This window comes from Muntiacus reevesi, chromosome 1 (genome assembly GCF_963930625.1).
Source record: "Muntiacus reevesi chromosome 1, mMunRee1.1, whole genome shotgun sequence".
Taxonomy (NCBI): domain Eukaryota; kingdom Metazoa; phylum Chordata; class Mammalia; order Artiodactyla; family Cervidae; genus Muntiacus; species Muntiacus reevesi.
In genome coordinates this window covers 146,643,051-146,655,736 of record NC_089249.1, presented here as the reverse complement: position 1 = coordinate 146,655,736, position 12,686 = coordinate 146,643,051, and the positions used below count along the sequence as shown (strand labels likewise).

General features: G+C 36.0%; 1 protein-coding gene across 7 annotated transcripts in view; it reads right to left on the bottom strand.

The window, feature by feature from the left end:
• Positions 1-12,686, bottom strand: part of OMA1 (OMA1 zinc metallopeptidase) — a 93,930-nt gene that overhangs the window by 41,882 nt on the left and 39,362 nt on the right. For 6 of the 7 annotated variants that reach the window (XM_065928898.1, XM_065928867.1, XM_065928896.1 and 3 more), the window contains one exon: positions 10,524-10,673. In XM_065928898.1, the coding sequence (XP_065784970.1) occupies positions 10,524-10,673 (150 nt within the window). Of the gene's footprint in view, positions 1-6,644; positions 6,781-10,523; positions 10,674-12,686 lie in introns of those variants that run through there. The other variant, XM_065928889.1, reaches the window with a different exon arrangement.

The window sequence follows — 12,686 nt, the reverse complement described above, 5'->3', positions numbered from 1 at the left end:
CTCAAAGAGTCAGGTGTGACTGAAGCCACTTAGCATGCATAGCACATGGAAAAGCAAAAAGGTTTAGAAAAAAAGGAATTAGAACCCTCTTCTGTTGTTTTTTTACTTCTGCATTACATGTACTAATGTGGTTTCTTTTTCTTTCTTTTTTTCTTTTTTTTGCACATTATGTTTCTTGAGTAATCTTTTACTGAATAAAATGTACTTCGGCAACATCTGAGCTACATTTCCTTAACTGCTAGAAAAACTATATATACTTCATAAAGGCTTATATTAGTATTTCTTCACATATCAACTGTTTTTCTCCTCTACCTATCAAGCAGAATCCTGTTACAGACCACATATATTTTCATCAAGTCTTCATCTGTTTTGCATAGTAAGATTTTTATCACATATGTTGGTAAAACACTCTTTTTTTCACTTTCCTTTCCACATTTATTTTATTACGCTTTGTGGTATCAACATCTTTTATTTTTTATAAATTCAAATCTATCTTATTAAATATGCCTTCCTCTCTTTTAACGTAAGCAATGCGTTCCTACTATATAACTAGAATATGCTTTTTCCCTTACTTTGTTTTCTGTATTTAACTCCATGCACTGCACATAATCATACTTAATAAATGCATACTGAATTTTAAACAAACATTTATAGAACACAAGCTATGAATAAATCATTATGATAAATGTCATAGGAAAAACATTCTTAAGAGTTTTTACAGCCTAAGAGAAAGCAGGAATGCATTCACATAACAAGAATATACAGTTCAAAGAATCCCATGGAAGACCTAGCATTAAATATGGGATTAGCTAGCCTAAAGATTCCCACTAGGAGTGAAAGAAACTAACATTTACCATTTATTTTCTATGTGTCTTGCACTGTGCCAGGTGTTTTACCTAAATTGGTGTTATGATATGAACTACTTTGAAATCCTGGGCTCAGTGTTAAATACTTACTATTAAAGTATCTTATAATGGAGGGAGGGAAGGAGAAAATTTCCTTTTCTTAGGCCAAGAGGGAAGGAGGCGTGATCTCCACACAAATACATAAAACATTCATTAAACATCCAGGAGAGACTGCCATCTCAGTTTCCTTCTCCAGGGAATCTTCCTGACCCAGGTATCAAACCCGCATCTCTTTATGTCTCTTGTATTGGCAGGCAGGCTCTTTACTACTAGCGCCCACCTGGGAAGTCACCAGGGCTCAGATGACAAAGAATCCACCTGCAATGCAGGAGACCCAGGTTTGATCCCTGGGTTGAGAAGTAGGACATGTGAATTCGATCCCTGGGTCAGGAAGATCCCATGGAGTAGGAAATGGCGACCCACTCCAGTATTCTTGCCTGGAAAATTCCATGGACAGAGGAGCCTGGTAGGCTACAGTCTATGGAGTCAGAAAGAGTCAGACATGCCTGAGTGACTGGGCACACACCATCTTAAAAGCAAGAAAAGTTGGTTTGGCTAGATACCATAGCAAAACGTATTCATTCCATTGGTTTTTGTTTGGTTGGTTTTGTTCCATTCCCCTTTAAACTCTTACACTTCTCCAAACTCTGAAAAATAAGATCCAAAGTCTCTTTAAGTGTTTTTAAAATTTCTCTTTATACCACGGCATCTTGTAAAAGCCTATCTTTGCGATGAAGGGCAAACATTTGATAAATGCATGTATCCAGGTATATTCATGTCAGGTTTCTCCTGCATGATGCTCTGGGATTCTTCTAAAAACTCATCCTGAGAAATGTTATCTAAATTAAAAATGTGACATAGAAACAAGTCAAAGAAAGGTCTTTTGTCTTGTCAAACAACAAAGCAAATGACCCTTATCACTGTTACATGCAGCTTGGATTTCCTTGTGTCTTCAATATGCTTCCATTTTTTAAAACACTTTTTTTAGCTTCGGATGTTTTAATTTGGTTGTGCTATGTATGTTGCTCTATCTCCAAGCATCAATAAGTCTTTGCTCTGGAGCATCAATTCTGCTCTTTGCAATAGCTACTCTGTAGTATTCACAAGCGAAGTAACTTCTTGAAGTGGGTGTGTCTTACATTTGTAAAGTCATTCTTCTTCCTGTCACTTTCAATGTAGCTACATCAGCCTCATCATGCAGCTTTGCCTCTGTATATACTCAGTAGCTAAGTTGTGTCCAACTCTTTTGTGACCCCATGGACTGTTGCACTCCAGACTCCTGTCCATCAACTCCCCAGGCAAGAATACTGGAGTGGGTTGCCATTTCCTCCTCTAGAAGATCTTCCTCCCCCAGGGATCAAACCCAAGTTCTCCTGCATTGGCAGGCAGATTATTTACCACTTGAGCCACAAAGGAAGCATCTCTGATGAAGTGAATTTTTAAAATTAGCCTGATATTTGAGATTTGGTTTTGTTTTTTTAGTTTTTCTATTATTTAAAGCTTATTTGAGGAAAATGGGCATTTGGGGGGCTTTGGTTTTTGTCGTTAATGCTGGATTTAGTTGAGATGAAGATCTTTGTGGGATTATCAGTTGAGGGCTCTCAGACACTACCTATTTATTAAATATCAATACAATTATCTATGACCAACCTTCCTTTCAACTCTTACGCACTCATCATCATTGGTATTTTTTTTTTTAAAAAAACCTCCCTTACCTACGTCTTAAATCTACTCTTAACTAAGAGAAAACTGTGCCTGCAACATCTCTTGTTCCATTAGAGCTGACTTGGCTGGTCTGAGTTCCTTCTTCACTGTTCACATAGATAGATTCCTCCTAAAGACACACGGGACTTCCCTGCTGGCTCAGACAGTAAAGAATCTGCCTGCAATGCAGGAGTCCTGGGTTTGATCCCTAAGTTGGGAATATGCCGTGGAGAAGGGAATGGCTACCCACTCTTGTATTCTTGCCTGAAGAATTCCATGGACAGAGGAGCCTGGTGGGCTACAGTCCATAAAGTCGCAAAGAGTAGAACACGACTGAGGCAACTAACACTTTCACTTTCTGAAGACACAATCAGCTTAGCCTTTTGAGAGTGAGGAGGATATTTCTTCAATTAAAGACACTTCTCAGGATACTGAAGAACTGGATCTTTGGCAGAGTGCCATATCACCACCTCACAATCACTTGCTGGCTATGAGGGGGAAAACCACATTCCCAAAGGAGGGGTTATGCTATTACCCTCCAAACCCTCTGATCAAATGTGACATCACTGAACTTGGAGCAGCCAGATTAAGAGACTACTGATGTGAAGCCATATGAAGTACAACTGCACCACCTATAAAATATTCTTGCCAAAAGTTAACTTCCACTTATAAGCATACAGAGGAAGAAGCTGGTCAAGGCCACAAAGAAGCAGTCAGATAAATCTAGAATGTGGGTCTAGATTTATTCAACACATCAATAATATGTTTAAAAACAAGCAAAACGAAGGGCAGGGAGACTATTCTAAAATCAGAGACTTAAGGGACAAAGCAGGGAGATACTATACGGATTTGCTGGATCATAATTTGAATAAACTAATTATAGAACTATATTTTGGGACCATATTTGAGTATACAAAGGATATTTAACTTTATTAAGGGGAAATTACTTAATTTTCTTAGCTATGATGATGGTATGATTACAGAAGAAAACACTACTACTTTCTAAAATGCATATTGAAGATTTAGGAGGGAAAGCCCTCATGTTTAAGTTTTGCATTAAAATACTTCAGGGGAAAGAAGTAAGAGAAGGGGCAAATGAAGCAAATCTATAGAAAGTAATACTATTGAACGTGAGTGAAAATGGGGGTTCACTAAATTATTCAAATTACTCTCTATCTTCATATATGTTTTAACATTTTTACCATCAAAAATAAAACTAAAAATCTTTTCTTTAAAAAAAAAGCAACCTTTTTTTCTGTCTTCCCTTTTCCTTTGTCATTTTTACACTTCTATAACTTCAACCTTAATTTTACATCAATATCTTTTAATTCTAAATGGCTCATAGCTCACGGCAGGTTTAAATGTTTTTCCTGAAAAATGAAATCAGTCCCTTTATACTCTCTGAATTTCCAACTCTCTTCCTCAATTTCTGAAGGTGAGCATATACTTTTCAAAAGATCTGAAATTTTAGTATCAATAACCTCAGTGCAAAAACTCACTAGAAACAAATTTAACAGGAAATAATGAGAACCGTAGGTTACCACTTCAAGGAACAGAAAATACAACAGAAACACAATACAATGTGTGGCTACTTAAAAGTAACCAAAAATGTGTTTTTTATTAGTCTGACAGGATGATCTGATCTGGTGTCTACTTGAAAGGTTAACAGAACACAATAGGAAACAAAGACAAAGAAAAACTGTGAAAAAATTTGAAATGGGTAGTAAAAGATCATTTGGTGTCCTCTCAAGTGCATCCTTGGGTATTATCTCTGTCTTTCATGGCCTTAGAGCTATTTTACCACACTGTAAGTTGTAGAAAACTTAAAACACTGTAAATGATACTTGTCCACAGAAAAGGAAATGAACTGTATCTGGTACTACATAGCAAGTAAAACAGCAATTACTTATGCATAAAAAATAAACTAAGTTCAAAAAAGAAAAAGGAAAAAGAACAGATAAAAAATTAACGCCAAAGAAGTCTCATGGTTAGGTTAAAAGCCTCCTTTGAATACAGAAACCAAGACATTTCAAGGGGGAAAAAAAATCACCTCCATTTTTTAAACATGTTTTTCTAAAAATATCATTACTTTTCTCCCCTTTCCTCCTAAAAGCAATTTTTTTCTAATAACCCATTCATTTCAGCCTCAAGTAGATACACATCAAATGCACCATAATATTTTTTTTAAGGTTTTACACAATGGTACTGTCAGGCTTACTGGTTTTATATGATTCAGAGGCCAATTCAATTACAGTAGCTGCTATGATATTTGCCTTTTCCCCAACACTCTTCATGTCAGACAAAATGAAATTCTGTAAGGTGAACAGTGTATGTTTGTGTACATTGGCCAACAACGACATTTCACTTCAATGTTAAACACTCTCATATTTTCTCCTTATGAGATGTATAATATTAATGATTTATGCATTTACTTTGTCCAATTATAAATACGTAAGAATGATTTATACATGAGTTAAAACCCCCAGCTTCCTGAAAGTTTAAAGAATTTGAAATAAAATGAGATTAAAATGAATGCATTTATGGTCTGCCACTGAGTGATTCTCGTACCTAAAAATTAAATGTAGTAAATTTGAAACCCTAGATTTAAAAAACAGTTTACAAATAAAGCTGACATTGAAAGTTCTAAGAGTATTAAAAAATAAATCCTATTTAAAATTATGATTATAATAACATAACCCCAGACAACTAGCAATTCCAAATTAAATGCTTTCCCTATATACTCTATTATTCTCTATCCCCTTCCCCATGCCAAGGAACGAATGACAAAGAGTTGGTGAGAGAAGAAATATGAAAAATTCAGTATAAATGCTTTGAGTTGTAAAATAAATCCTTCAAGTAAATTTCAACCCAGGTTATTATACAATTTTGCTTATTAACACCTATTCATATAGTATAATGATACTTAACAGAAAAAAATTAAATAAGGAATCTTTTTCAAGGACTATGTATGGAACATATAAATTCAAAATTTGAATATAATTTAAAAATTGTCATACTATTAAACATCAACAGGTTGATGTAACATCTGTTCCTCAATTTTTCACCCAAGTTGTTATGGTAACGGAATATGTGGAATATGTGTTTCCTAAATTTAACCGATTATTTCAAGTAAATAAAATTATAACATACCGTATCATTAACTACAAATAATATCATTACTATAACTCTTTCTTTATCCTTTTTAAATACTAGTGGATCACAGAACTATATTTAACTAGGCATTTACACATGCATTATCTCAGAATTCACATTTTTTAAAAAAGCAAGGATTTTTTTTTCCGGTTTGGAGGCTTGATTTAGAAACAAAACGAAAAAAGGATCTGGCTTATTTTCTGAACAATATACTAAACTAAAGCACTCCAAAATTACATGATTATACTGTTTTGTAGGAGCTGTAGATCACACTCTTCAAATACAACACAGATCCTGTTACTCCTCTAGTCCTCAGCTCAGAACACTCCACTGAGGCGCTCTGCAGTCAGCTCTGTGTGACGCTGTGGACTGCAGCCCACCAGGCTCCTCAGTCCGTGGGATTCTCCGGGCAAGAATACTGGAGGGCGTTGCCATGCCCTCCTCCAGGGGATCTTCCTGACCCAGGGGTGGACCCCGAGTCCCCTACAACTCCTGCATTGTAGGCAGATTCTGTATCACTGAGCCACCAGGGAAGACCCCACTGCTGCTCTACCTCTGAGTAAAATCTAGCCCTTTTTTGTGTGTGGGCCTATAAAACCTGCTCCCTCCACCTTCCGTTGCTTAACCCCAAGCAGCTAAATTGGTTTCTTTGCTGGTCCTCAAATATAGCTGGCTCACTCCTGCTCAAGGACTTGTACTTACTATTCCCTCCGCCTGGACGGCTCCTCCTCCCAGGAAGCTGCACGGCTCACTCTTTCCCTTATTTCAAGGCTTCCTTCCCATACCTTCCTTCCCAGGGACACCTTCTCTGACCCAATCCGACTTCAAACAGCTTCTTCAGCAGCCATGACCACCTCTGCCACACATTACCTGTCTGCTGGGAAATGAGCTGCGTCATCCTGGAAGCCTATGTTGAAGCTCTAATTCCCAGCGTGATGGTACTTAGAGATGGGACCTCTGGGAGGTAATGTTTAGGTGAGGTCATGAGGGTAATGACCCTGTGATGGAACAGTGCCTTCTAAGCAGGAAGAGACACAAAAAGCAATCACTCTTTCTATACCACGCGGCACACAGCAAGAAGATGGCTGCCTACAAGACTCGAAGAGAGGCCTCACCAGAAACTGAACCGGCCAGAACCTTACTGTTGAACTTCCAGCCCTCAGAATTGAGAAAAGTGTATTTCTGCTGCTTAAGGCAGAACCCTGATCTTGTACATTCAGCCTTCAAATCTGTGAAGAAATTAATTTCTGTTGCTTAAGCTACCAAGTCTATGGATTTTGTTATGGCAGCCGAAGATAATACACAATTCCTCCTTCTTTATTTCCCTCCCTTACACTTAGTACTGACTAACGTGCAATATATTGGTGATTTATTCTGTATATTACTGATTTATTTTATTCACTGTCTCTCACCCTTTACTGCCAAATAAATTTCCTGAGGGCAGGGGGTTTTGTCTATTTTGTTCACAACACCTACAATACCCACAATCTAGCATGTAAGAGGTAATCAATAAATATTTGTTGAAAAATGCATCAAATATGGATTTAAAACATCTTAAACATTAATATGCTATGGTAAGACAATACACTTCTGTAATGATCTACAGGAAAACAATTTTAAAAAATATACAATATTTAATAACTTAAATTTTAAAACATCAAAGTTACCAAGATTTGTATTCTCAGAGGACCAAAGAACCTCGTTTTCCTGACTTTCTTGGTCTTTTCTCTTCCTACGAATCTAATCTACTACAGGCTCTTCCTCCTACCAATTAAACATGGACTCTACCTAATACTGCTAAGTGTCCAAGAGAATTTCCTTTGCTTACTTCCTAAGTGAACTCACTCACTCTCACCACTTCAACCACCACCATTCCCTGGTGATTTTGAAATCCTCAATTCTGATGGAGACACCTCTGCACACTGCTGCAATATTCCCAGCCACCCTTTAGGTGCACGTCACTGTCTGCAATGTCAAAGGACTGGAGCTTTAGGTGGAACCCAACACTGTTCTCATTTTAGTAGGAAAGAAACCTTAAAGAAAATCTAACCCAAAAAAGATAGTCTCTAAGAGGACACAGACTCACATAATTCCATATATTGCCTGAGGAATCGTTTTCTTTCATTACAGAAATTAGACCTATGATAGTAGGGAATTCCAATCTCTGAATTATGGTTATGTATTCTAATTAACAATATACTCTTGTACTATCAGTTTCACTTCAACCACTGAACTACTCCCAGTATTGTAGTAGAGTTTTATTACCTTCAAATTGAATTTAATCACTTGGGGGGAAAAATACAAGAAATTATACGAGGTTTTTAAATTAAGCTTCCGAACTAGAATAGTTTATTTTTAGAAGAAAAATATCTCTTAATTTTTTTCTTTGTCACTGGCTTCCAAATAAAATATCTGTTTCTCCAACCATCTTTTTGTCATACTCATCAATTCATTATTATTTTAAAGAACATTTACTACTTCTTTAAAGATCCTTAGTTATCTGATGATGAAACAAAAAACTGGAATTTAGGACAGGCTTCAGATAAAAGTTAGGTAGAACTCATTATCCAATTTAAGCAAACCATGTATTTTTAGAATTTCATTAAGCAAAAATAAAAAGCAAAGGAAATTCTAAGAGAAAACCATACGGTTATTATGGATTTAGAGATAGATTAAGTCACTCCCAGGGCAGAATGAGGTTCCTGGGTCTGGGGTGCCACTGAGACGCAGAGTCAGTGCTCTTCAATACAAATCAGTTACTTATGAAACTGACTGTCCCAGTCCCATGCTGTTTTTTAAGGTGAATAACTACTACATATTATATCAAGTAAATTTCACTGCTCTTTATTTCTCACGTATTTTTCCTTAAAGTTAAGAGTATAAATGAAATGTATTTAGGATAGGTCTCAATAACCTATGTCTGGCTGACCCAGTGCTCATAAAAGGCATAAAGCAAGCTCAAAAAATCAACAAATCCAGTCATCATTCTTTTCAAAATACATCTAAAATCTGACCATTTCTCTCCCGCTCTTCTGCCTCCATAATCTTACCGGGATTACTGCAAGAGCCTCTTAAATAGGCTTCCTGATTCCACCCTTGCTCCCCTATAGTCCACAAAAGACACCCAGTGATCACTATAAAACACTTGAGCCAGATCAAGCCTCCTCTGCTCAAAGCCTTGCTTAGCTTCCCATATCACTTGAGATGAGAATCAAGACCTTACAGTGGTTTAGAAGACCCCTCACACCTCAACCACTCTCCCCTCCCTGACTCCATTCAGCCCCAGCGTCTTGCTATTCCTTGAATATACCAAATAAGCACAGTCTCACTTCCGGTCCTGGGCATCTGCTGCTTCCTCAGCCTGGAAGACTCTTCCTCCAGACATCCACAGGACTCGCTGCCCTGCTTCTTTCCAGATTCTGTGTATTAAGGTCTTCCTTGGCAAATGAACATTGACTAGTATACCTTCTGTTGCCCAGGCCTCTCTCCCACCTTTCATCCGCTTTGTTTTTCTGCAATGTGCTTCTAACTGCTTGACATACTATATGTATGTATGTTTGCTTGCTTATTATTTGCATTCCTTAACTAGAACATTAGCTCTAAGAAAACAAGAGGCTGTTTTGTTCCTTGCTCACTCCCTGGCACGGTACAACACAGAATGGTACATTAGCAATGAATATGAATAAATGCTGATCACATGAATAAATGAATGAATCTTGTTGTAGTTTCTTACCCCAAATAAGCAGCTTACCCCCAAAATAAGGTTATTATTATTACACCGAGTAATAAGGTTATTCTTCTTTCACAACGTATACCATTGTATTCTACTTTTCTTATGATAAATAATATTCCTTATTATATTAAGAATCATTTTTTACTTATTTTAGCATCTTAAAATATCAAGACAATGTATTATTTCTTTTGCATCTTTCTTATAATGGGTACTCAATGTTTTGTTTTTCTGAATTTGAAGTCATATTTAAAGAGACTTTTATAATATATCTGAATCTGTTGTGTTATCCCTTTCGCAATTAACCCAAGACTAATTCTTAAATTGGTAACGAATATTCTGCTTTTAAGCAAGTGAGACAGAAGAGAACACGTAGCCTGCCTTAGAGATGACTGACATTCATTTTGTAACTATGTGGAAAGCACAGAAAACATTCTGAATATGTTAAATCAAAGATTTTTAGAAGAGAGTGAATACTACTTGGGAGAAAGCTATTTCAGCTTGATTCATTAATGAATTCTTCAAAGAAAAAAAAAGAGCACATAGCACATACTTTATTCTATCTTTTAAGAGAAATAACCAGAAAGCAAACTAATCTGAAGGGGTTTTTTTCCTAAAAAAAAAAAAAACAAATTCCAGCATCACTACTGGAATTAATACTCAACCAAAAATTTCACACAATTCATTAACTGGTATTTTTAATGATAAGCTTAAACCGCTAAGATTATGATCAGTATGATGAAAAACATACCTTGACTTTTAGACTTTCACCAAATCAGTTAAAATTAAAAAGTATGATACTAAATATGCTAAACCTTCACTATCATGAAAAGTCAACTATACATACCAATTTATTCACCAGGACTTGTGGACTAGCAGGATTTTTTACTTTTCAGTGAAATCCTTTGAAAACTGATGATAATAAAGATGGTTGACAGGCTAGTGCTCTTTTTCTAGCCACAACAAGTAACAGTATTAAAAATAAATGATACAGTAACAATAAAGTCTTGCCTTATGTAGTGTTAGCTTACCTGAGGTATGAGCCTATCCAAGTGCTCAGCTCGATTGCCATGAGAAGGGTGTGTAGATAACCATTCTGGCAACTTGGGATGACCGTGAAGGCTTTCTGCAAATTCCATCTGCTGCCAAAACACTGAACTGGCTCTGACGTCCACACAGGCCTAAAACCAAAATTAATAAAAGCACAACATAAGCTTAGTAATGAGGACATTATTTTAAAATTACCTTTATGTCATTACATTTCTTAAAAATATCTACCATTATCATTTTAATAAATGTAGAATATGCTCATAGCTTTAAAAAAAAAATCAAAACAATATGGTAAAGCATCCTCCTCCCTTGCCCTTTCCACTATACAACATTCACAATAATCCCACTCCCAAAAGTATGATGGATATTAAGAACGTATGTTGAGGGCAAAAATCTTTCATACAAATTAAAATTTTTTCAGTTCAGTTCAGTTCAGTCGCTCAGTCGTGTCCGACTCTCTGCGACCCCATGAATCGCAGCACGCCAGGCCTTCCTGTCCATCACCAACTCCCGGAGTTCACTCAAACTCACGCCCATCGAGTCGGTGAGGCCATCCAGCCATCTCATCCTCTGTCGTCCCCTTCTCCTCCTGCCCTCAGTCTTTCCCAGCATCAGGGTCTTTTCCAATGAGTCAACTCTTCACATGAGGTGGCCAAGGTACTGGAGTTTCAGCTTCAGCATCAGTCTGTCCAATGAACACCCAGGACTGATCTCCTTTAGGATGGACTGGTTGGATCTCCTTGCAGCTCAAGGGACTCTCAAGAGTCTTCTCTAAGACCACAGTTCAAAAGCATCAGTTTTTCGGCACTCAGCTTTCTTCACAGCTTTCCAACTCTCACATCCATACATGGCCACTGGAAAAACCATAGCTTTGACCAGATGGACCTTTGTTGGCAAAATAATGTCTCTGCTTTTTAACATGCTATCTAGGTTGGTCATAACTTTCCTTCCAAGGAGTAAGCATCTTACGTTTTCATAAAAGGATTTTAAAATCTAATGTTAACGAACTATAATAAAGTTTACTCTTCATCTATACCACCAGAATAATTAAAAGACCTCAAATAAAGACAGTTACATTTTTATATGAAATTCCAATTTTATTTGCATTATATCTTACTACAAAAATGGTTCTGCATTTTAAAATATAAGATTAAAGTGTTGACTCCAGAAAAAAGTTAGTGTTTTTATGCTGTTTGATTCCACCCACTATTAGCAAGCATTTACATTTAAAATCAGTCATTCCCTCTTGGAAATCTTTTTTTAAGGATATTAAACCTACACTATAGGTTCTATTTATTGATATTTTTTGGCCAAAGCCTAACTTTCTCCTTTACAAATTTCTTTTATTGTACTTATGCTTAAAAAGGATTTCACAAGTCTGAAATCAGAGATATCACTCTATGATTCCTTTTTAATACATTTGTCTACATTTGCCTTGTCAATCCACTTGAAGTGAACATTTATGAATGTATGAGTAATGTATTTTTTTAACTTATTTACTTTTTAATTGAAGGATAATTGCTTTACAGAATCTTGTTGTTTTCTGTTGAAGACAGTTATAGTTTTAATGTACACATCAATTTATCTGCTTTTCCTTGAACTTACTGAAGAACATATTTAAGCCATTCAAAATACCTTACAGAAAATGACTCTCTTTAAAAAAAAAAAAGATGGGGTATATAGATTTTGTGTATGTGTGTGTACAATTCCATCATATACTCATATACATATACTTATCTATTCATAGATCATTTCTGGAAAGCTATTTAAGAAACATTAAAAGTAGCTACCCTACGAGATAAATGGGGTGTCTGATGGTGGAGGAAGAGCAAGACTTTTATTTCTGAAATGTATTAAAGTATATTAAGTTTATAGTAAAATTTATTTTCTAAATCCTACATAAGGTGACTTAGTAAATATTATTACAAACCTGTTCAATTTTCTCACACTTCTTAACTTATTTTTTCTATAAAAAGTGGCGGGAGAAAAGTGATTATATTGTATTTCCCAACCAGTTTTACTTTTGATTAAAGCAATTTTAAAAATTACACTGTATTGACTAAAATGTGCTATCAAAAGCCTTAATGTGCTATCAGCCTTAAAACAATACAACTGTGATATACAAAAAGACAAATAAAGAACAC